Here is a 25718-nt window from a genome sequence, read left to right as displayed (position 1 = left end):
AGAGAGACAAGACAGAGAAAGACAGAGACAGAGACAGAGACAGAGACAGAGACAGAGACAGACAGACAGACAGACACAGAGATGGAGATGGAGATGGAGGCAGAGGGACAGACTGACTAAGAAGCAGGTAGCAGAAGCAGTAATCTAAAGTGACGGCTGCCTGGGCTGGAATCCTGGCTTAACCCCAACTTCACTATGAACTTTGGCAAACTGATCTTTCGTGGTATCTTTTGTTTCTCCATCCTTAAAATGGAGAAAACATTCAAACTTACTTTAACACTTATTATGGGGTATAATTAAATGTATTCACTGCAAACAGTGTCAGGCACAAAGTAAGTGCTCAATAAGTATTAGCTACTGTTGTTACTAGTTTTGGGGGGGTTTTTTGGATGCAGGGTCTTGCTACACAGTTCAGATTCATAGTGATCCTCCTGTCTCAGCCTCCCCAGAGCTAGGATTACAAGTGTGCATCACCCCACCCAGTTCCAGGGCTGGCACAGCATACCCAGTGTTCTGGGGCAGTACTGGGGATCAAACCTGGGTCCTTGTGCTTCCCAGGCAGGTACTCAGACGACCAAGCTAACTCCCCAGTCAGTTGCTAGTATTTTTACACCCAGACTTTTATGCATTTATTGGCCTACTTAGCCCTGTAGGCGTCTGTGTCTATTACTCTGGACCCAACATTACATCCCTGAGGGCTATGGACCTTAGCACCTCTTTTAGCATGCTTAGAGACCAGGAGGCCTGCCAGCTACAGTATTTGGAGTTCAGTCCCAAAATATTTAGTCTTCCAAAGTGCTAATTCTGTTTAACTCCAGTCAACAACCAAAGCCCCAGGATCGGGCCCCTCTGAGGGTCAGCCGGCGATCCAGAGCCCCGCTGCCCATAAGCCTCAGGCGTCTGGCCAGTGACCTCACTCTGGTCACAGCCTCAAGTGCTATGAAACCAGGTGTTCATCTGTGTGGGTGCTGGCCACTGCAGGGAGGAAGTCACGCCCACTTTCCACACTGTCTCCTACCTTCTTCTCTAAACACACACCCTGTGCTCACCACACGCGGCATAAAAACAACCACCACCGCAAACCAAGCTGATCATTTCCCAACCCACCAAATTGCAACCTGTCTATAAATAAAGGACAGCCTGGAGAGCAACTGTACTGTTCCGGCGTCTGAATTCCTGGGAATAAGGGACCCCAGTTCTTCTGGGAAAAGTAATTATGAATTCTCCAGAAAATTTCGATAGGGCTGGCCCTTAAATCTCAGAGTGAGAGTTCTCTCATTGTGCATGTTAGTGTGGCCAGGACAGGGAAAGGCACAGGAGGTCTTCAGGGAAAACCACCTGTCACTCATCTGTATCAACAGGGATGGGCGCTGGCTTCCTGTCTGGCTCAGCCCTCCAGGGACACTGGTAGATCCACTGTGAGTGACCCGAGGTCAGCAAAGCCCAGGAGGGTGGGCAGACTTAGCAACAAAATTACTCAGATAAGACTCCCAGATAAATTTGATTTTCAGATAAACAACAAGTTATTTTTAGTCTGACCATGTACCAAATATTGTATGAAACATACTGCCCGACGGTGGCTCAGACCTTGAAAGACAGCCTCTGCAAGACTGAGCTGGGCAAGGAGAGTCGTGTCCTCCGCCTCGGGCCCGGCTCCTGCACTCTGCTTAAAGCCAGAGCCCGTGGAAATGACGGGAGCGGAGGAAGGGGGAGAGGCAGAGCAGGGCAGAGGCGTGGCTAGCATGCCCAAGACCTGGGTTCAATCCCTAGCACTACACAATAAAAAGGAAATGTGGGTTTCGGGGGCTTCTAGACTTGGGGTCCCACTCCCTCGAGTGAAGGAGGCTACTGGGAGAGACCTCAGAAGTTACCCACGGGGTGCAGCTATGCCTTCCTGGTCATCACCACCTTCTGCACCCATAACGTTAGGCAGCAGGAGCCAGTCGCAAAACCCCAAGCCAAAAGATTTGGGTAAGTGACTCAGGAGAAACGACAGCCGATTGTTTGTAGCAAAGGTATGAAGCGATGCTAGGCCCAAAAGGAAAGACCCAATGCCTAGTTGAAAAAAGAAAGGACAAAGTACAGGAGCTTGAGGGTAAAAAACATTCATGTCAAGGTGGGTGGGCGGACACAGATGAAGAAGTCACGGTCAAACCAATCCCCGTCCGGCTTCCTTGGCTCCCCCGGAATCGCTAGGTAAAATTAAGGTGACACCATCCCTTCTTTACCCTCCTTTTCTTATGTAAAGAGTGAGAGTTCTAGGAGGCGCTGACAGACAGTATCCCAGATGGGTGCTGCACTATCCTCTACGGTGAAGACAGCAACACGCTGGGAACCAAGATGTGACAGCCTTCAGGGGGACGCACACGAAGCGGCTCCCACCGGCTTTCCTGCCTCCCTTGTATCACCTCCATCCCTTCTTCCCCCAAGAAGCCAAAACTATCCTAGCAGAAACCAGGAGGAACATATGCCCCCGTGTCCTAGAAATAGTTCCACCAGCTCATTCAAACCTCACTTATTAAATACCTTCACTGTAGATTGCCTAGCAGGAGACAACATTAGGTGAGATGTACACGGCTCCTCAATTCATGGCGCTTAAGATTCACTGCTCAGGTGATTCCTACTCAGGCATGACAAAGGTCCTTCTAAAGGAAGCCCAGATGCCGCAGGGGGAATCAACAAATGCGCCACAACCCGCAGCAGCCCTGAGGCTGGCAGGGGTCTTAGGAGGCGTCAGGGGAGGTGAAGAGTCTAAATGAGAGGAGCTCAAATAGTGGGGTGCATCCCAGTACCACGAGGCCAGTGAGGAGCACAGACGCTAGCCTGTGCAAGCAGGGCGTTTTTAGAAATTAAACAAAGCTTATTACAGAAAAGAGACCCATCGGGCTACCTCGTAGGCAGAGGCGACCGAGAAGCAAAGCCGGCTGCCCCATCGGCAGAGCAGCCTTGCGAAGAGGCAGCAGAGCCAGCTCCAGCCCAGGAAGAAACGGCCAGGCTGGCCGCTGCACAGTCCGCCCCAGGGAGCCACTTCACGAGGTCTCACCGGAATGTCACTAATTGTGGTTTCTCTCCGGAAAAAGCTGGAGTTTCCAAACTGGGTGGAGTTTAGTTACCGCACAAGGCTCTGGATTTTTTTTTTTTTTTTAACATGACAACATATCAAAGCTTGCGAAGCACAGCTCCACAGCAGCACAGAGTAACCTGCAGGCCGTGAGTAAGTGCAACCTGCCAGCTGCTTCTAGGAATCCAGTCAGGCCCCTTCACTCTCCTACTGTCCAGGCTGCTACGATGGCCCAAGGCAAAGTAACCAGGTCACGTCTCTTGGAAGGGATTCCTGTAAGTCTTTGGAGACCCCAGTTAGTGTCCTAATAGAGCAGTCATAAAATGTGAGCCTGAGCTGGAAGTGTAGCTCAGCGGCAGAGCATTTCAGATGGGGCAATCTCCAACAACGAGGAAATAAGTCACTAAACAAGAGCTAGCCTGGCCCCCCGAGTCATTTCTTGTCTTCTCCCGTGACTGCTCTCTCTCCCACCCATGGTCCCATCACGACGCTGTCAGCTACACTGCTGAGCAGCCTAGGGGATCCTCACAGAAGCTGTGCCAATCAGTCACACAGTCTTGCAACTTCTGCCTCCCAAACTTTAAAGCAAATAAGCTTCTCTTTTTATACATTTCCTAGCCTCGGGCATTTTGTTATACAACAGGAAATGAACAAAGACCAAAGCTATTAATATAGTAGGAGAAGCAAAGTCTACAGTATTGGAGGGTGACAGTCTACAGTATTGGAGGGTGACAAAGTCTACAATACTAGGGGGTCTGTGTATAGTAAGATGGGCTCCTCCTATTTCCAGAGGGCTTAGGAGCAAGCAGTATCTTCTCATTTTCAGGGTATCCTTGAGTCAGAGCCCCAAATCCATCACCACATCCGACCATAAACTTGCTGAAGTCAAAGCTTCCCACCACCAGGACTTCGGTGGCAAGAGCAGGCAAGTTGCTCATGGCAACCATGTCACTTACAGTAGAGCATATGCCACACACTATAAGCTCCTACAACTCACAACTCAAAGGCCTTACTTCTTGGCATTATTACCTCAACAAATGCCATGGTATATTTTTTTCTTGATGATAGGTATACCTACCTTCTTCCTCACCTCATCCACATTCGTACTTTTGTGTCTCCTCAGTTACGAAGTCACCTTCTTGGTAAAACTTCTACAGTCCCCTTACCATGAAGGCAAACTCTAGCATCACTTCTAGGGCCAGGCTTACCCTGTTCCGTTTAGGAAGGACAACGGGTGGCAATTCCCAGCACAGCAGGGACAGGGCTCTGGGCCCACTCACCTGGCTCCTCTACCACGGACAGGATGGACTTGCCACTGGAGTCTTCGTAGTACTGGAATCTGACAACACAGTCATCCTCATTCTTGTAGGTACAATTCACCGCATCTCTGCCAGAGTCCTCTGGGGCACAGGAGGGGAGAAGACGGAAACACGAGAATCCCGTCAATTTCTGGGTGGTGGGGTGGGTCTTTCTAAATCCCTATCGTAGGACTTCTAGGAATGTATGACAGGAAGCTCTGTGCCTGACCGAGGCACGATGCCTAGATTTGAGACAGCTGTCAGGCCTGGCAGTCACTGACCCTCACTAATCTACTCTGTCCCTAACAGGCTCATTTAACTCTCATTCCTTGTTCTGGAAGGGACATGCCACGACAGCACTGCACGTTCCAATTCCGAGCCTGCATCCACCACTTACCAACTGTGTGAGCTTGCATAAGTTATTTGATCTCATGGAATTTCTTTCCTCATCTACAAAACGAAAAGTATGCCCCCTTCTGGGGTTGGTGGAAAATGAAATGGCATACAACAGTCCCCAGCAAAAGGGGGGAACGCAAGCCAGTCATACTATTAGTGTCTCTTAGTTCATTAAAAAAGGTTTGTGCAAATATCAAATGGAGAAATTTTTATGCCATATCTTGTACCCTGAGTAACTACTTTAAAGGTAACATGTAATGTGTTAATCATTGATAGGCTCCGATTATTTTGTTCTGAAATTTTGTTTTACCTTTTTTTTTTTCATAAAATTAAAAAACAGTCCATAACTTACAGAAATCCCTGACCCTCACCACCTTTCTCTGCCTGCTCAGTGTCTCTCAATAGTTCGCTTACACAGCCCTCAGTGTTTTGCCATTTCGTGTCTGATCTGCAGTGCCTTCCCCAAGCCCACTCTCCGATCCCCATCAGTCTTGTGGTCTTCATTCCTCCTAACTCTAAAATCTGTTATTCTGCCCATGACACTGGGCTGGGGTTGGGGGTTACTCTCCACTAGTCATTGTGACCTGTACTGGTAAAAACAGACGGGAGAAACTGATGCAGACTGATACTCAACAAGAGCAAACAAACTGCCAAGATCGCACAGGACTGAAGCATGAGCCTCAGAGCACACCGAACAGAGATGAAGCGAGAAGCTCACCAAAGAAAACAGTGAAGGCTTCAGATTGGAGTTTTCATCTCGATGCCCCGCCCTTTCCCTGGGCAAATCAATCCTCCTGAGATTCAACTGTCCCATCCACAAAAACGCAGATAACAACACTACCACAGTTCTACCTCATTAGGTTGACAGAAAAATATACAGTGAGCAGGAAAGTTACTTGTATAAATTTCACAGTTACACATTTATACTTATGATTGTGGTGGTGAAGGGAGTAGGAGTTCTTATCAATCAACGCATAATACTTGCTTGATCTAAATGATAAAAATACCTGAGCATCTCTATGGCCTCTCCTCCCTGAATTAATCATAGGAAACCTTGTCTCCTCCAGAAAAGAAATTGCTTCTTCAAATAATCCCCACATCACCAGCCTCGTCCCAGGCCCACTTCTGCTGTCAGCTAACGGTCTAGAGACCTGGCTCTTTTCCTGAATGTTCTCATCAAAAGCTGACTGGCTGGCTATGCCTTCCTGTGACTCCCACTGATGGTATGTTTCCTGCCTTCGTGGGTGATTATCATGTCCTGTCACCATCCGGTGTCTCACTAGTCCAGACTACTTATCAGATGTGCTGACAGCAGCAAGGTTCATCTTCTTTAAAGTCAAGGTGAAACACACACCAGAATAACTGCAGGCAAGAGTTTTTGCTTCCTGACATCTATATTTTTGTCTGTCTTATTCTGGAGTGGGGAGGTCCTGAGGAGCACCAGATAGATAGAGGGTTTCAGGATAGAGATTCTCATCACGAGTTCCTAAGGGTGAGGGTTTCCCCCTACACCAGCAAAACTGAGCAAAGGCTGGGTATCCCTTTCCATTCTTAATAAAGTAAACCTGGCAAATCCATATCAGCCAACTAAGCTAAGCTGACGAAAACCACCTTCTGACTCTGGTCCTCGTTTCTTCTTCTGTAAAATGGGAGACCATCACCTTCTTTTCCTGGTGGGGGTGAAGCTAGGTTTTCCTGATTTATAACCCTTTACAAGTTGCACACAAGCTTTTGCTTTCTTTGGGCTCCAGGAAGCACAAGGACCAAAGAACACATTCACAGGGTAAAGGTGAACTCTCTGGAAAGCCAGATTTCCCCACAGCCCGCTGTGCATCAAGCATGACATGGGAATTTCACTTCCATGTTATAGATAGAAGGTGAACAGGTTCTGTGGGTGAACTAAAAACACTGAGAACTGAGGTACGGGTGCCCCTCAGACCTGCCCAACTTACTCAGCTCTTTCACAGGCTCAATCTCATCACGGCAGTAGCGGCTACAGGTGTTTTCCTCGTGGAGGATTCCGCGATCAAACTTCTTACACTCCACACACTCCCTACGAAGAAGGAAGCACCACAGAAGGTGAACAGCAAGCAAACCTCAGCGCATCAGCCCAGCTCTGACTCCACACATGGCGAAAGCAGCTCTACCTCAGTAAAATCAAACATCTGTAGTGTGGAGTTCAGCAGTGGGGGTCCCCTCCTCACCCACAGAAGATCTGGCAGCCAGATCAAGCTTCTTCATGTCCTATCTGGGTCTGAGATGGGACAATAACCCTTACACACTTCTGGGAGCCTTAAAGTCATAATCAGTCACATGTAAAATGAAAATGTTATTCAAACATCACTAAGAATTTCAATGAATGTCACTAAGTTTCAGTAGAACACTTAAACAAGCACAAGGTCCTTCCACCTCGGGGTCTGGCGCAGCTGCCGCACAGGCTGCGTGCCTGTGGACCCAGTGCTGCTTGGAGCATGAAGAGGAATGGCAGAGCCGTAGACCTGGCTGGAAGGGCTTCTCTGGTCCCCACGCAGGGGATGCGCTCGTGCCACATACTGTCCTCCGTAACTCCAACCCTTGCACCTCCTGGGTCTATCTGATCAGCTCTGGGATAGTCCAGAGAATATCTAGTTTAGCCTTCCAATTCTGAGCAATTCAGGATGTTCCCCAAGGACCTGGTTTGCCACAATTGGAGACTCCTTAGTACCACCTTGGTCTTCACAGGTGGCACCGCCTCCAACTTACCCAAAGTTTTCACTGGAAAGGGACAAGAGGCCATGGAGCTGGAACACATTCAGGAACCTTCCAAGTGGAGAATGCTAGTGTAGAGATCCCAGCCTCTCTCCCTCCCCAAACCACCACTCACTTCTTAAAGGTGCAGGCATCCGGGCAGGTGGGACACTTCTCACAGGTGTCCCCATAAGATCCTGGCTGGATGCAGACGCAGCTGCCGCACTCGCACTTGCCCCGGCCGCTGCACAGCAGCCCGTTGCTGGACATGCAGGTGTCCGTGCGCGTGGTGCAATTGCAGTAGTAGCCAGTCCAGTCAGAATCACACAGGCAGTCCCCGCAGCTGCACTGGCCATGGCCTGCAAGCACACAGCCCAAGAAGTGGACAGGACGGAGAGGTCCCGGACCCGGAGCAGCACCTGCAGACTGGCACCACACTCCCAACCAGACAGACATCAATCCTCGGGGTTGGCAGGCACATTGCTCACTAGCAAGGGACCCTTCTCCCTAGGAGCAAACTCAGATTTCTAGGGGTCTCCAAGTGTAGCAGGACTTGGTCCAAGTCACTGCAGAGCAAAGGAGTCTCAGGATCTGTCCAGACCTCCCAATTCCTCCTCCTCCTTCTGAATCACTCTAGCTTCTCAATCAGCCAGCTTGAATCCAAGGACTAGAAGTCCACCTTTTGGCCCCGAGGGCAGGCACAGCACTCTGCCACAGTCTGCACCTGCACAAGGCACTTGGGATCCTTGACCATGTGGTCTGATGATGGCAAAGGAGTCCTTAGGCCCCCAAATTCTCTCGCTTTAACCTAACAAGACTGCCCACTTCCCTGACCTGATCTGACCTGAGGGGCCTTTGGCTGCCATCATTCATCCTCTCGAAGTTGGGTCCAACACCAACACAGCCTTCGGTTCCTCCCCCTAACAAACAAGCTATCGATATGCATGATTCCACTTCTCAAATCAGCTAGGTGCTACCTCGTAAAGGGAGAGGCTAGGCTCTGGGGAAGTGCACACAAGACAACACCTGCACTCTAGCAAGTGAGGGAATAGCAAGGTCCAAGCACAGGGCCGTGCCCAAGGCCTGGAGAGGGGATGTATGAACGTCTCACACTTACAGGCTGCTGGGGTAAGGCATCCAAAGGACAAACAGAAGGTGCTAAAAGCCCACTGAGGGCACAGAAGCACAGGGAACAAATGTAGCCCACCTCCCAGCCTGCTGAGGAAGCTAACACATTTCTGCCAGCTTGAACCAAAGGTGGAATATTCATGACTGTCCCACTAGAGGACATACTCTACCCGATGGGACAGTCATGAGGGTTCAGAACCACCCAGCAGTGAAACAGATCAACTACATTCCCATCATGAATAGACTAAATAAATCCTGTTATTATAGACAGTTAAGTTGGATACAAATAACTAGATGCAGTCAGGCAGGGTTAGGCCCTAAAAGGAATTAATGAAAAAGATAAGAATGCATTACATTGGTGTTTGTAAATAGCTTCACAAGTCCACTTCGTGTACAGCAATTAACCACTAAGAAGAATATATGCAGTGTATTATTTGTTGAAAAAAAAAAAAAAAAGAATGCATTACAATTGCAAGAGGCATACCAGCTGAAGGCCAGGCCTCAAGGTAAAGATGGAATGACTACACCTACATACCTCCCTGAGAGATAAAAAGCCACGACCGATACTTTAAATGGTATCAGTCACTCAGGCGGGTGGCCAGGACCTCCAGACTCATCTCTTCCTAAAAGGTCCTTGCTCTTCCCACATACACTAGCCACAGGACTTGCTTCCCCACTGGATCAGTATTACCCAAGCAACTGTACTTGTAATCTTATTGGTTGACCATAATTTTGTCCCCCATTGCACCCACCCTGTGATTTTGTACCCATCCGGTGATTTTGCTCCATAAAACTTCCTTTGAGATGTAGGCTTCTTGACAACTCACTTTCTAGGTCCCCTCCTGTTTCTGTCAGGCAGGAGCTATCTGTCCCTCAACAAAATGTTCTACTCTTAACCTCTGTTGCTCCTCAGAATTCATTCTTTGATTTTAGGGAACACAAACTCAGTATACCAGACATCCAGCAGGTTAAGTTATAATTTCCCTGGTATCATTGGAGGTCCCAGCAAGATAATTGGAGGGAGGTAAGAGTTTGCTCTTGTTTCATGGATTTTTGATTGTGACTCATTTAGGTAACCATAAATTGCCATCTTTGTTTGTCAATTGCTTAAGAAAGGGCATAAAAATTCTTGGTTTTTTACATATTGTTGCCTTTGTTTGTTTGTTTGTTTGTTTAAAAGACAAATTTAAATTGAAAACATGGAAAGATTATGTCTCTTTGATGAGCCACTTTGCTTTTGAGGGCAAGATCCTATGTTCTCACTTTATATACTGCATTTGGACTTACCAGTTGTCGAATTTACTGGTGTTCCATGTTTGGTATATTTGACTGTTGTGGTTTGTTATCTTAACCCAGCAGCGCTGGAAGAAGTAGCATTGGACTACCCCCTAATGGATGTTGATACTAACCAAAATGTGAATTTAGGACATGCTGTAAAATGGGTCTTTTATGAAATCTAGCTTATATGTAAGAAATATACATACCTATTTGCCAATTAACAGGCCATAGGCTGACAACTGTTCTTAAGACTGGAGGACAGGTTTCACTGGGACAGTATGGCTCAGTCCCCCTCGATACTCCAGAGGGATTATCAAGCCTATTCCGCCTCAGTTTGTTTGCTGATTTGATCTTCATGGTGGTTCAGAACCACCCAGCAGTGAAACAGATCAATTACATTCCCATCATGAATATGCTAAATAAATCCTGTTATTATAGGCTGTTAGGTTAGGTAGAAATATTATATGCAGTCAGGCAAGGATAGGCCCTAAAAAGAATCAATGAAAACGATAAGAATGCACTACAATTGCTAGAGGCACACTGGTTGAAGGTCTAGGACCTCCAGACTCATTTCTTCCTAAAACGTTCTTCTTAAAGGTCCATGTTCTTCCCTCTTTTCCCCCTCACTCTCTTTCAAAAAACTGGAAAGCAGTGGTGCAAGTCTACTGACTATTAGTATTGCGAAGGGTGCTCTCTTTCTTTAAAAATCACTGTTATAACTGCAATCAATTGTAGCTTGTGCTTCTAGAAACATATGCTAGAGTTAGGGGTGTGAGTTTCCAGGAAAGGTAAGAGTCTGAGTCAGGAAGGGTGACTGGTCCAACTGACTTGTCTTCTGGTCACTCTCCAGATGGCAGTCTGGAGCAGATCAGCTCAGGGGATGTCTTGAGAGAACACAGAAACCAAGCAGAGATTTAAAGGAATGCCTGCTTTCCTTTTGTGTTGCAGGTGGAAACTCAATACCAAATTCTCTTACTCCTTTAAAATTCACTCTTAAGGACAGGAATTTGTTCAACCCTCATATGCTAAGAAAAAATCTGTTTAATATTTTTCTGCACCCACACATGGCCTGACTGGAGAGAGAGGGAAATGGCCCGAATCCCCTTATGGTCAGACTCCCTTTGCATTAAGAGATAATCCCGACTTTTGCTGAAAATGTAAACGCAAGCCACAGGTACACCAGACACCGCTGGTCCTTAAGGCACATTCAGATGCATCCACGACCACTGAACCTGAGGCTCCCCTCCCTTGGCTTTTGGATCCTGAGGATAAGGTTTCCAAGGCAACCTTGCTCAAAGCCACTACTACTAAGCCTCACACAGATCAAACAAGATGTGGGAAAGCTGGCAGACGACTCTGGTAAGTGCACTGAGGTCTTCTGAGGACTTGCTCAGATCCATAAATTGGACTGGAAAGATGTCATGTTGTAATGTCGAACAATGACTTCTAAGGAGAGACAACCAGATTAAAAACGATTACATTTGGAGATGAATGTCATACTGTTAATTATAGAAGACCAGAAGAGAGAGGAACAGCTGGTTCCTACTGAAACAATCCCTACTGGCCTACCAACTAGAAGGGAGACTGCAACAGGACACATCTTCAGACGTATTCTTGAGGGCCTAAGGAGGATGAGAACTGAACCTTTCATCAGGAGAAAGTTGAGGATCCCTCTGCCTTAAATCATTTACAAGAGGAACTGATAAAACATACATCACTGGCTCCTGATTCTATAGGGCAGATTATTCCAAAAGGCAAGCTTATTACTCAGTCAGCCTCAGATATTAGGAAAAAGGTACAGAAGGTGGCTCTTCTCCAGGTCACTCACTCACACTTTGATGAGGATACTTCCTCAGTATTTTGTAACTGGGACCAGGAGGAGGCCAAGGGGAAAAGACAGACCAACAGGAAAAAGTACGTTGGTTGCAGACTTAAAAGGAATAGACCCTCAGCGTGATTATCGGGACGCTAAGCGCTAGACAACTAAACTCACCTGCTACCGCTGCAGAAAGCCAGGCCACGTTAGGAGGGGCTCTGATAAGAACTGTCACGACAAGAGGCCCCCTGAGCCACCGTGACCACTGGAAGCTGGACTGCCCCCGAGGCAGGGGGCCCAAGGATCCCGCTCATCTTACCAGCTGCTGCGGCAAGGCTGACGGCCCCGAGGCACTTCCTGCTCTCTCCCGCTGGCTGGTCTGTCCTCTCCATAGAGAAGCTCCACATAACCATTACTATAGACAGACGGTCTATTGTTGGACACTGGCGGGTGTCTCTTGGTCCTTCTTTTCAACCCTGGCCTTTCTTCCATGGACTATACTACCCTGGAGAGGGGGTAACTCGCCACTTCTCACACTATTAGGCTGTAACTGGGATGGCTTTCTCTACTCCCATTCTTTTTTAATTATGCCTGAAAGTCCAGTTCCCCTCCGGAGGAGAGAGATCTTATCATGCTTGAATAACATAATACACATGCGCGCGCAGGTCAGGTACTCAGCCTTCCTCTCATGCAGACAATAAATCCTGAAGTACAGGCAACTAAAGGTGGAATAGGAAGAGCCGTAGGAGCTGCCCTGGAGCAAATGCAACTCAGAAATCCTACAATTTTTCCTCACTAGAGACAAAACTGAGGACGAAAGTTAGAAGAGGCCCACTGCCTATAATCAAAACCATTAGGGCACAAGGTTCACTCCACACTGTCAAGGCCCTGCAACTCTCCGCCAGCCCAGTGGGGTGGTGCTTGGCACAGGACCTCAGACGGGTAAATGAGGCGGCAGTGCCAATCCACTCAGTGGTACCTAACCCTACACTCTCCTTTCTCAGATCCCAGAACAGACCGGGTAGTTTACAGTAGAAGACTTTAAATGTGCCTTCTTTTGCATTCCTTCACCTACAGATTTCCTGTTCCTTTCTTCCTTTGAAAATCGCTGTGACCAGGCCCGCCAACTGACATGGCGCGTGCTTCCCGAAGGGTTCAGACAGTCCTCGTGTTTTTGGACAAGTGCGTCCCCACAACATGGTATATTTTGAATTTTCCCAAGCCATGGTCTTGCAATATGTAGAAGATACACTGGGGCAGAGGATCACGGGGAGCTTTTTGGTTTTGTTTTGTTTTTCACCAGGAATTGAACTCAGGACCTTGTGCTTGCCAGAGAGGTGCTGCACTGCTAAGCCATCTGCCCAGCCCAATATACCACTATGTGCCTTTCAGAAGAGCCCCCTAACCAAGGTACCTGTGCTCTGATCAATTGTCTAGTACAGTTTATAAGGTCTCTGGGTTTAAGGCACAACTTTGCAACAGTGAGGTAGAACATTTGGGCCTTATCAAATCCAAGAGAATCCAAAGGCTTGAGGAAGAAAGAATTAAAACCAATACTTTCTTTCCAGCAGCCCAAGACCCCAAGACAGCTAAGGAGAGTCCTGGGAACTACAGGCTGTTGTCACCTTGGGTGGCAGGGCACAATGAGATCGCACAACCCCTCTATCCGCTTATAAGGGAAGGCCAGCAAGCAGGCATCCGTGTTTTCACCTGGTAACCTGACTCCCCGTTCCAGAAATGACAGAAGTGCTTCTGAGGGCTGCAGCGGTGAGCCAAGGACAGGACAGTTTCAACCTATGTGGTGACGAAAGGCAGGGCATGGCTTTGGGAGTGTGTGAGCAGAATCGAGGGCCACTCGACAGCCTGGAAGGTATCTTAGTTATGAAGCAGACGTCCCGGCGATGGAATGGCCTGCATGCCTAGAGCCGTGGCTGCAGTGGCTCTCCTAGGACCAGAGGCATCGGCACAGATCTCACTATAAATGCACTCACCATGGGGAAGGGCTTCTTTCTTCCACAGGCCGCCAATGGCTATCAGACAACCAGCTTCTTAAGCACCAGGCTCTACTGCTACAAGGACCAGCCATTCAAATTAAATCATGCTCCTCCTCCTTAAGCCCTGCCATCTTTCTACCAGAAAAGGAGGACGTTGAGGCTGAAAGGCATGACTGTGAACAGGTAATTCTCTGTACGTACTCGGCTAGAGAAGACTAGCTAGACACATCCCCGACTGACCCTGATTTGACCCACTTCTGTAGCAGCAGCTCCTTCACGGAAAGCGGGACAAGAAAGGCAGGGTGGGCAGCAGTGACTACACCAGATGCTTGAGAGTCCCTCCCTTGCCCCAGCTGGCAGAAATCACAGCTCGAACCAGAGCTTCACCACTCCATGAAGGACAGACAGTCAGTATTTACACTGATGATGAGAACATGTGGTCAACTCCGACTACTGGACAACGTAGCAGAAAGGCCTCCTTATGTTAGAAACAGAAAAATCACTCTTTCTCAGTGGTCTCACTCTACCAAGCACTTAGGATGGACACCTGAGCAGTCCATACACATCATAACTTTACAGGTCGAAGACTGGCTTACAACTGGTTTAATCACCCTAGAATTAGACGTGAAGCCCCTAGTAGCACTCACTGGTCCTGTACAGCCGATCTGTGGTCCTGGCCGCTCCCTGAATAGATAGGAAGATGCACACTAGGATTTGTATGGGCACAGGCAGGAGTGTCAAAAATATCGACAAACCTGCGAACTTACCCTACCTACGGTATCGATGGCCCAGGAGTGCGTTTCACTGGTCCGATCATTGGAGCTCCATCTCTATCCCTTCCCTAGAGTTAGAAGACGTCATGCACACTCTGAGGCTTTGTCTCATTATATTCAGTGGGCCTTACATGACACCTCAACTGGTCCCCCTCTCCTAAAATGAAGTAAACTTCATGAAGCAAGCCATCCCCCAAAATTGGAGGACATTAGACATCACAGCAGCAGAACAAGAGGGTGCTTGTGAAACTGGAGAAGCTGAATGTTTTGTGCACCTTCCTAGTTCTTCTGCTAATATCTCAAGGGCTGTTTATAATATTAAGTGACAGGTTAATGTCACGTAGGATTCTGAAATTACCCGGACCTTCCCCTTCCCACTTTTGTGGGAGGCCATGACTGGTGCTTCCTGGAGAAAATGTGTAGCTTGTATTTATAGTCTTGTGGATCTTATTATTTGGCCCATGCATGCTTAACCGTTTCTTTGGCCTCCTCCACACTTAAGGCTGTGCGCCTCCCTAAAAGACAAGAACACCTGCTGTCTACCATAACAGCCAGAAAATCGGTCCTCTGTGGAGTATTTCTGACCGCTGATCACAGCTATGACCCTTCAGCCGGAAGCAGCCAGAACAGTCTCTGCCCCTCTTCAGAGGGGGCACTATTACAGACAGCCTAGTTAGGCAGAAATATTCTAGGCAGTCAGACTAGGTAGGTGCTAAAAGGAGTCAGTAAAAAAGATAACAACACATTAAAACCATGGCTGGAAATGTATTTGTTAAAGGCCAGACCTAGGAAAAGACGGAATTACTACACCTACGTAGCTCCCTGAGGGATAAAAGTAATGATCAATATTCTAAATAGGCATCAGTCTATTAGCCTATCAGGTGAGTGGCCGGGACCTCCAGACTCATCTCTTCTAGAAGGTCCTTGCTCTTCCCACGTACACTAGCCACAGGACTTGCTTCCCCACTGGATCAGTATTACCCAAGCAACTGTACTTGTAATCTTATTGGCTGACCGTAATTCTGTCCCCCGTTGCACCCACCCTGTGATTTTGTACCCATCTGGTGATTTTGCTCTATAAGACTTCCTTTGAGAAGTGGGCTTGTTGACAACTCACTTTCTAGGTCCCCTCCTGTCTCTGTCAGGCCAGAGCTGTCTCTCCCTCAAGGAAATGTCCTATTCTTAACCTCTGCTGCTCCTTACAATCATTCTTTGATTTGGGGGAACACAAACTCGACATATCAGACATCTAGCGGGTTGGGAGTCATACTTCCCTTGTATCCTTTGGAGGTCCTACAAGGCCACGAGCTCCAGGGGAAGCGACGGCAGACAACAAGAAATGCTAAGTGGAAAGAGACGCTCCTGCCACAGCGACCATGTGCACAAGGATCTCACGTAGCCCAACACGCCCGGCAGGACTCCGCGGGCTCCTTCTCGTTCCTGTCTCTGGGCCCCAAAGCTGCGAGAGACATCCCGGCTGCCTCTTCACACTGACTTCATTGACCACATACGGCCCAGCGGAATAGTCTTGGAAAGCGTCTATTTTTCAAGCCAATGTAAGAAGTAAATATTCCCAGTAGAAGGCAGCGCTTACCTACCGCCAGTGGCAATGCTCAGGGACACATGTTGAGCCCTGATATGTAACAAGCACTGTGCCCGGTTCTCTAAGAGCATGCTTCCTATTTATTTCTCAAATGTGGTGTTCTGTGATTTGGGGGCCTGACAGCTCCTTACCCTAAGGAGCGCCCCGTGCCTGCAGAATGTTTACCACCCTTGTACTCTACCCGTCTGTCAGCAGCACGCCTGCACTTACAACAATCAGAGGAGACCCCAGACATGTCAGTGTCTCTCTGGGGGCAAAACAGCTCTTTCCCTCCAGCTAAAAACCAGTTGTAAAGTATCAGTCAGCATTTTCACGCTGCTCACCTGCTTAGAACCCCACGGACTCCACAGTGTCCGACGTCAGCTGCCTTCCAGTGGGCTCCACCTGCTTCTCACCCCCTGCAGCTGCCCACACTCAGCCAGCACACAGAACCGTCTTCTCCACGGTCCTTCTACCCGGGGGTTCGCGCTTCAAGTGAACTACCCCCACAGGCGTGTCCTTACTCCCACCTAAAATGACCCTTCATCCTGTGACCACTACCAAACTACAAAAATGTAGTTTTTAGAAGATTTTTATATTCGTTTTTTTATTTTTTAAAGAGAGTACAAAATAGTATTAAAACAGAAAAAGTACAAGCGATACACAACTTCACTAAACAAAGTAATAAGAATTTCCCAGTATTTGTTGTAATGCAGTGTTGTCTTCAAATTAGTTGTTCATATTACCAGGTATATGCATGCAAAATTGAAAGAAGAAAAAAAGAAATAAATATATAAGAAATTAAGAAAGAAAAAGGGACAAAAATTTAAAAAGAGACAAAACAAATTAACCATTAACTGCTCCTTTCCATAGGCCAGCTGAAATCCACAGTACGAATGTCCAAACCACCACACAGATACCTCTTTCTCCCACTCCCTCTGCTGTCTTTCTCCTCAACTCAGTACTTCGTTCCTTCTGAACAGCTTCCTTCCCTTTCCCCAGTACCTAGCGGACCCTTCGGATTTCATTTTCTCTTTCAGGCTCTCACGCTAAGGAGACAACACGATGTTTGCACGCGCGGGTCTGATTTATCACACTTGAGACTACGGTCTCTAGTTGCATCCACTTACCAATAAAAGTCTCGAAGTTATCCTTTCTGTAGCTCTCCTAAGCCCTATCTGAATGCTCGCTCAGGACTTCGGACACCCGAGCACTGGGAGTCCGCAGGGTTCTAAGCAGGTGAGCAGCGTGAAAATGCTGCTGACCGACACTTTAAAACTGGTTTGTGGCTGGAGGGAAGGAGCTGTTTTGCCTCCAGAGAGACACTGACATGTCTGGGGTCTCCTCTGATTGTTGCAAACTGCAAGGGTGCTGCTTTTTATAGCTGAGTTCCACTCCATTGTGTAAAAATACCACATCTTCTTTATCTGCTCTTCAGTGGGTAGATAAACTGAAGCCCTTAATACCGACCACATTAGCTATGGCAAACTGCGCTGCTACAACCTGGGTGCACATACATCACTGGGGACTGAAGTCTGCAGTTCTCCAGCAAAAATGCCAGGAGGGGAGAGGCTGGGTGAATGGAAGCCTCAAGCCTAGCATTCTGAGGAATCTCCACATTGCTTTTCACCACATGTAACTCTTTTAAGCCCTCCCAGAGGGTTCCTTCCCCTTAGTGACTTTTTCTGCCGTCCTCGGCAGAATCACCTGTCTGCTGCTGTGCCCTCCCAGCACACTGTATCTCCTTCTCTTTCTACCTTTATTTTACGGCCACCTGTTTCTAAGTCGTGAGCCCTTGATAAAAGAGAACATACATATGCACAGTAACTCGCAGGAAACAGGGCCTACAGCAGGCCTACGGCAAATGTTTGCTTGCTAACAGGTTCATTCAACGAATATGTATTGAGCTCACACCACATGTGCAGCAGGGAACAGGAGAACAAAGTGCCCGTGTGATGGTGCTCACAGCCTAGACATGCATCCACCACACGTGCCCTGTGCTGTAAGGGCGCCGTCCCTGGTGGGGAGACTATGCACTGTGCCCCCACCCTGAGTATGAGAGTGGGACAGACCCAGAACAAGGGGACCAGGCTGCTGAAAGGCGAACTCGCCGTGCAGTGCCCCCCTAACATGCATGCAACAGGGCTGCAGCCGCTGGGTCCTAACCCTTGCAGGTGATTCATTCTCCAGAGCTCTGAGTCAGGAAGAAGCGGATGTATAATAAAAACCTGACTGTTAATCAAAGGAAGGCAGGGGGCAAAGAGGAAGTAACCTGAAATGGTCTGGAAACTGTGTCCCTGTGACTACTCCTCTAGGGAAGTGGAGGAGAGGATGACACAGAACCAGGGTCACAAGGAAACCACCTGGCACCTACTACTCCCGGCCACTCCACTGGGACCAGTGATGTCTCCGGGGACTATGAGTCCCTCAGCCTGTGGCCCCAGCACCTTCTTCTAGTAACCACTTTGGCATTCAAAGTCCAAACATAGCAAAGTTAAATAAACAATAAGGCTCAACCACATTTTGGCTGCCTTGGAAAGCAATGGCTGTTTCCCAGGCAGGCTGAGGGGCAGAAGCCCAGCTCACACTGCCAAGAATACCTGAGGATTAGGGGTGTTAGCCTGGAGGAGGGTAGAGAAGGCACAAAGGCCCTGAGTTTTAGGGTAGGTTCCCTACACGTACAGCCTGCAGTGAGAACTGTCCCCGGGACTCACTGGGGGAGTGGAAGGGAGCGTGGGATGCAATCTGTGACAACAACCACAGGTCGGCAAGAAAGGAGTCCCAGAGAGAGACTGCTGCAGCCTCACCCCTCAGGGGACTCGGCCAAGAGCCGTACCACAGAGCTAGACCCACCTCGCGGCCAAGGACAGCCTCACACAAGCCTTGGTCCCTCGCTCACTAGTCAGCTTCTGAGGGGGAAGGGCGCTCCTGTCAGCCAGGGCCAGGCTGCCAAGCGGGGCCAGCTGTGCACCATCACCAGCCAAGCCCCGCACTGAGCAGGGCCCATGGTGCCCACCATGCCTTACCTTTACACATAAATCCTGGATGGGGAAAGGCCAACACCACAGAGCCTGGCAACTGCAGGGCCTACAGCCTCCTCAGAAACCCTTGTCCCACAGTGTCTCCTTTGTGAAGCAAAACAAAGTGAGCTTTGACAGGACCATCGGCCAGGCCAGCCATGGGAGTGAGTGAGGTTGGGGGTGGAAGTCACTTCCCAGAGTGGCGGACTGACCCCAAGCCCTTGGCACAGGCTGCCCTGTGGAAGCCACAGTGTAGTAATGTCGCAACACCAGCACCACCCCCAGCAGAAAGGAAGCCAAGCCTGGGATCACAGGAGGGGGGTGCTGAAATGAAAAAGAATGGAGTAGGGAAGGAGTCCAGCTGGGAGAAGAAGGGGAGAGTGTGTCCCAGTCACAGGGGATGCCACCACCCCTCCTTCACAGCTACACTTCCGGCTCACGCCTGTCCACCTCTCTCCTCTAGGCACTGACCCCCTTTAGGAGCTGGGTGCCTCCCCAGATCTCCTCGTCCACCATGAACTGCTTTCCAGGAGAAACCTGTCAGACTCCCTCAGAGTTTCTGGGACCAGGCAGATTGTGCCTCATGCTGTGAATTCCCTCTAGGAAAGCTAATGAAGGGCAACATGCTTAGCCTTTCTCGGCTGCGTGGCTACAGCAGCCTTTCTGGCCACAAAGGAACAGCGGATGCCCAACCATCTGTGGTCCTGAGTGCAGCAGTTGGGAAGTGCCTGAGGACAGGACATGCTGCTGCTCAGAGGCGGGCGCTGACAGTGTACAGCTCGGACAAGGCCTACGACGGGGGCGGGGGGTAAGCTGGGCAGCCAGCTGCTAGGCCCAGATGCCCGGGGCCAGGAAAGGGGCATGCTTAGAAGCCAGGAGGCCTGCCTGGAGTGGTGGGGGCAGGGGCAACCCCCAAGGCCATCGTGGGCCTGTCCTAGAGCAAGCTCTTCATCCCACATGACTACCATACTGGACAACACAGATCTAGAATCAAAAAAGCAATAGTAGTACCAATATTAATAAAGCAGGAGCAAAACAGAGCTGACATTTAACAAAAGCATACCACTTTGCGGGCATTGTTCTAAGCATATCAGCTCATTAAACAGGCTCCACCATCGTGGATATATACTAAATCAGTCATATATATACACTATACACACTGAGTCTCTTGTAATGTAAAAGTATTACTAACTTCATTGGCCAGTCATGGCACCGCGTGCCTCTAATCCCAGAACTTGGAAGGCTGAGGCAGAAGGATTGCCATGAGTTTGAGGCCAGCCTGGGCTACAAAGTGAGCTCATGGCCTGGCTGAACTGCATAAGCAGACTGCTTCTCAGAAAAAGAAAAAAAAGCTAACTCTACTATACATTCTGACATCATGTGTTTTCTGTCAGTACTAAAATCTTAATCACCATCCATAAATTTTAGTGAAAAAAAAAGTCTTTATATTCAAAAAGACTAGGGACGTAAAACAGCAGAGTAAGCAGAAGAAAGGCAAGGACAAACCCTTTTCTTCAGCTTATGGCTCCTACTCCTTTCAACCCCTGGTTTAGCTTCCCTCTACCACAGAAGCCAGATGAAGGGTCAGTTTCCCTCCCTTCTTCGTTTCGGGTTTCTGCCTTTGCAACAGAACCCACCACCCCCGGCCCGCTCCCACCCGCACCCACAGTGCAGCCACAGAGCCACGGCGCAAACGTGGCGCGCGGCACTCACCTGAGCACATCTCGCCCTTGTAGCGGACGCAGGAGAAGTCATCGCACTCACAGTACTTGCCGGTGATCTTGCCGAAGTCACTGCTGTGGCAGAGGCACTGGCCACAGAGGCACTCGCCCCGCTGGCTGCACGCGGGCTGGCCCTCCCGGGGGCTGCACTCGTCCTGCTGAGCGGGCCGATAGTCCTCCTCGGAGCACTCGCACTGGGCCCCCAGCCAGCCGGGCCCGCAGTGGCACACCCCACACTCGAAGGTGCCATTGCCACGGTTGCAGCGGTGGCTGGAAGGCTCAGCGTAGGCCTGGCAGGCGCAGTCGCAGTCGAAAGTGACCTGGACGGTGAGGCTGTCCTTGAAGCCCACGGGCTTGATGGTGAAGACCTTCTCCTTCTCCTGCGGACAGCCACGCACCTTGGCCTCAATGCTGAAGCTCACCTGGACAGAAAGCAAGATGGCATTCGGACCCAGGTTGAGCGAGGCCACGGGCCAGGCCAGAGGAGAAGCTGTGCCCCGCCCTGCCAGAGGACGCCACAGTGGGTCTCCAGTGCTCCTGCAGTCGGGAACAAGAGCCCTGGTGTAGCTGCGATGTGTGACATATCTGGCGAGACCCAGAGACACAGTTACAGCCCAGAAACAGAAGGCTGTTTAGTACCACGTGTGAACTAAACCAGATTCTGTGGTCTTGTGAACACTTCAGCTCAAAGTAACTAAGCCAGTTGGGCTGACTACTGGATATCAACAGACCCAAGACACTGTGTTGTACCATGCTGTGCCACAGTGGACAGCCACAAGCTGAGGAGCCACTGTTCAGTTTCCACAGAACATTTCATTAAAGGCCAATACTGCCCACAGATGCTCCAAGGCAAGGCGCAGCCAGGGCCCCGCCTGCAGCTCCAGCCCCGCCCAGCCCGCCTCACCGTGTCGCCAATCTTGAGCCCCACACAAGACTTGAGGCCTGGAATGACTTCATTGTTGAGGCAGGTGGCGTTGAAGGACAGAGACAACTCTTCAGGGAGGTCACGTACTTCCAGCTCTACTTTAGAACGGATTTTCTGAACAGAAAAGAGAAAAAAAAAAGTTAAGGAAGTGAGCTAAAAGCAACAGGCAGGAGCCAATTCCATGCCGAGGAAACTGCTAGGCGGCCGAGGCCTCGCCCTGGCAGTGCTGGCTGCGGCTGTCTGCCAGCTGCCAAAGTGCCCTAGGAAACTGTTCCCCCTTCCTGTCCCCACTTGGGTCAAAATAAATCTGACTGAAACCTAGACCCTCCTGCAGGCCCTATGGACATGCAGCAGGAGTGCTGGTGCAGGTTACCCTGAGTAGCTGCACTTGCTATCTAATTTTTCACTTCCCTAAATTGGGCATGGTGGTGCACACCTGAAAGGCCAGCACTCTGGGAAGCTGAGGCAGGAAGACTCAAGCTGGAGTCCAGCCCAGATAACTTAGCTACTTAGATGCCAGAAGAAGAAAGGAGGGAGGAGGAGGAGGAGGAGAAGGAGGAGGAAGAGGAGGAAAAAGACGAGGAAGAGGAGGTGGAGGAGGAGGAGGAGGAGGAGAAGAAGAGAGCCAGCAAGATAGTTCAGCAGACTAAGCACCTGCTTAGGCAAGTGCAAGGACCAGAGTTCAATTCCCAGCACCACATGCTGTGCCAGGCCTGCCCCTAGGCGCGCTGGGCTAGCACTGAGTCTGGGCGCGGTGGCACACACCTGTAATCCCAGCACTGGGGAGGCTGAAAGCAGGAGGAACACTTCGAGCCCGAGCTGCCTAGTGATACCCTGTACCACATAAAGAAAGAAGGACAGAAGGAAAGAAGGAAGGAAGACGGAGGGAGGGAGAGAAGGAGGGAAGAAGGAAGAAAGGAGGGAAGGTCCTTCTCACCTTTTCAGGGTGAAAGTCCTAGGTCCCACGTCCAGTACAACAACAACAGCGCCCTGACCTTTCCCGTGGCTCCCTTCCACTCTGTCCTTGGAGCCTGGCCTCCCTCACTGCCTCCTACACCCGCTCCTTCTCTATCCAATCCCCAGACCCTCCACTTCGGCCCCTCCGTGCCAGCCATTCAGGGTCCCTGTTGTGCTCTGGCATTCCGCACTGGGTCATCTCTTTCTCCGAAGACCAAATCCTTTCCCAGTTCCTGCTCAGCCTCTGGGAGCCCACAAGGAAGACAGCAAAGGTCACGTGGGAACCAGCGGCCAGCACACCCAACTCTGAGCTCTGTGGCGCGTGTCAGGCCCAGAGGACACTAACCCCGTAAGCATTAACGATGAGCTGGAGGACATTGCTGGAATCCGCAGAGAGCACCCCCACTGTGGTCCCCGGGATGAGCTCACTATAGTTCTAGAAAGGAAAACAAAGATACTTGAAGTTTAGCGAAGGAAGGTAGTGAGGTCTCTGCAGCACATCAGACTGAAAGCCTTGATGCGAATATGCAGGAATATAGGGGAGCCACTATTAGGAATCTAGCCAGCAGTTGTTCAGTCCTGGGCAAAACTGCAGAAACCCTTCTATCCTCTCACCACACTGAGTTACCTCCGTCCATCACTGCAAACATCCACATCTTTCCTAGGAAGTTTGAGGGTGAGGGAAAAGGGTCACGGGAAGGAAACTTAGGTACCTGGGGAATGGGCTGAACCACTGCTTGGCCTGGACCGTTGCCTATGGTGGCATGGGTGGCACCCGGGATGAGCCCACACAGCACAGGACTTGCCCCCAAGAAGCCCCCAAGGAGGAGTTACCTGGTAGAGCCTCACTACATTTTCAGTCACTGCAAAGATCAAATTGATGTTATTCTGAGATAGCTTCTCAGTCATCAGCCCCAGAGAGGGGTAATCCTAGAGAAAGGGAAGATGTGAATGTTTTACAAGTCTGACCGAAATCTCTGCATTCTAGGCCTTTGATCTTGACTGACTGGGGTCTCAACCAACACAGCAGGGGCACTCTCGAGTTTTCACCCCGAGGTCAGATCAAGGCGCCATGGTTGGATTATACTCCGCAGCATATTCCTCAAGCGTTCCGGCGTTCACATCTAATTCCCACCACAAGGCGTCAGAAGACTGGAAACTTAATCTGACCGCGGGGCTTGGAGGCACAGCCCTCGGGGAGTGGTGAGGATCGGATATGGGGTCCCACGGCTCAATCCTGCTGCTCCACAGGAAAAGGGAGAGAAGTCAGAAGAGGCAGGCGTCACTCTGTGTTCTCTGGCTGTGCCATCTGACGCCTGCACCGCGTTGTAACGCTGCCAGCGAGGAGACCATCACCAGGCGGGGCTCCTCCACCTGCACCTCCAGAACACTGAGCCAACGTCAACTCTTGTTCATAAATCCCCCAGCCTGTGGTGTCATGTGCACCAGCAACCAAAAGGGGGCTCGTGCGTGAATAGGAAGGATAAAGCGGCAAACTGGCCCAACGGTGAACTGCAGGTGAAGAGGCTCCAGCTGGCGGCATCAAAACTAAGCCCCCCCCCCTCCCACTCTAATTCAGTGCAGTCACAGCGCGAGCGCTTCTCACCTTGGGCACCAGCTTGGCTTGGCTTGGCTGTCTCCGAGACGCTCACGAGCACCTCGGCCCTCCTCCTGGGGCCTCCACCAATACTACAGAGACCATTTTCCCTCAGTAACTGCAAGGGGCACGATACTCCAAGACCTGCTGCCCCGCCGGCCCCACCAGAGGCCCTCGGGCATGTGCTGGAGGCTTGACACTTCCAGTAGCACTGACGAAGGCAGAACCAGTGACAACACGGGCCACAGCCGAGACAATTTCCAGTAGCTGTGCCGGTTGTACCCCACATGCGGGTGTCCTGTTGGCAGGACAGGGCTGCCATCTTCACAGTCACCCAAAGGTATTCGCTGGGCGAGGACAACCTTAGCCATAGTGGGCTACAGCTATGGGTGACGCCGGGAATCTTACCATGGTAGTGGAGGCAGAGTAATGATTGTCACTGCCAATGTGACACTCCCCGTCATTGGGCTGGACAATGCCGGCCAGCCGGCCATCCAGCGCTATATGGGTCTTGGCATCAGTAGTGAACACCAGCAGGTGTGACGCATCGTTCCTCCAGCCAATCTTTTCCTGTTTAAAGGCAAAGGAGACAACTTCAGCCACGTCTCTAGTACAGACTAAGGAGCCAAGGACTGACCCGCCCCAAGGGAGAAGAAGTTCATCCAAGTGCTAGAAGTCCAGAGTAGAACGTCCCAGTTCAGGGGTTTGTGTTCTCTTTGGACAACAGTCTCACAGCTGATTAGTTCAACCGGTCAAATGACACCTCAACTCCAAACGTAATTCTTCAATGCCAATCATGTTGCCCATCTAGAAACCCACTTTCACTCACAGAACAGGACTAGGAGAAATCTCATGGACACATTTGCTTTCTCTGCTAATGTTGCATTAACTAGCCTTGAGTCTGAAGTAACTCTGGAGAAGCTGGGAAGGCACCACCCCCCTGAGAACGTCTAGGCCAGTCGGCTTCCAGGAGATGCCAGCTTTGGCCAGGAGTGAATTAGAAGCAGAGGCCACATATGTGAGGCAAGTTACTATCCACAGTAAAATTCTGCTTAGACCTCATCTCTTTCTTCCCCCAGACATCCGCAGGATGAGCCTCCTGCCTCCACGCCGTGCTCTGTGGTCTGTCTGGTGCCCCACACTCACCTCACAGACTGTAGCCTGCATGATGGCATCGAAGCCACCCTCCGGGGCATCCCGGTTCCGTGACACGCTCTGTCTCCTCACCTCCTCATTGAAGCGGTTCATCTGGTCAGTCAGTGTCAGCACATGCTTGTAGCCAAACATGGGCAAACACGGGATCTTCATACTGTGTAGGGATGGGAGATCACTTAAGCAGACACGCCGACGGGGAAGACAGCAATGGGGGGGGGGGACCAGGAGGGGAAAAGAGAGGCAAGCATGGGCGGCAGCAGACCCCTCAAGCTACCTGAGGGCCTCACAAC

The 25718-nt window shown here is 50.1% G+C and overlaps 1 protein-coding gene across 1 annotated transcript in view; it reads right to left on the bottom strand.

Moving 5' to 3' along the window:
- The window catches only part of Itgb3 (integrin subunit beta 3), a 61646-nt gene that overhangs the window by 5591 nt on the left and 30337 nt on the right, over positions 1 to 25718 (bottom strand). The window contains exons 7-15 of the mRNA XM_012514507.2: positions 25420 to 25582; positions 24682 to 24843; positions 23511 to 23606; positions 23023 to 23112; positions 21699 to 21833; positions 20787 to 21216; positions 7619 to 7841; positions 6708 to 6808; positions 4342 to 4461 (exon numbers count right to left, since the gene is read on the bottom strand). Coding sequence (XP_012369961.2) covers positions 4342 to 4461; positions 6708 to 6808; positions 7619 to 7841; positions 20787 to 21216; positions 21699 to 21833; positions 23023 to 23112; positions 23511 to 23606; positions 24682 to 24843; positions 25420 to 25582 — 1520 coding nt within the window. The remainder of the gene's footprint in view (positions 1 to 4341; positions 4462 to 6707; positions 6809 to 7618; positions 7842 to 20786; positions 21217 to 21698; positions 21834 to 23022; positions 23113 to 23510; positions 23607 to 24681; positions 24844 to 25419; positions 25583 to 25718) is intronic.

This window comes from Octodon degus, unplaced genomic scaffold (assembly GCF_000260255.1).
Source record: "Octodon degus isolate 3935 unplaced genomic scaffold, OctDeg1.0 scaffold00033, whole genome shotgun sequence".
NCBI classification, from domain to species: domain Eukaryota; kingdom Metazoa; phylum Chordata; class Mammalia; order Rodentia; family Octodontidae; genus Octodon; species Octodon degus.
Note: the sequence above shows the minus strand (reverse complement) of the source record. Positions and strands in the feature narration are given on the sequence as shown.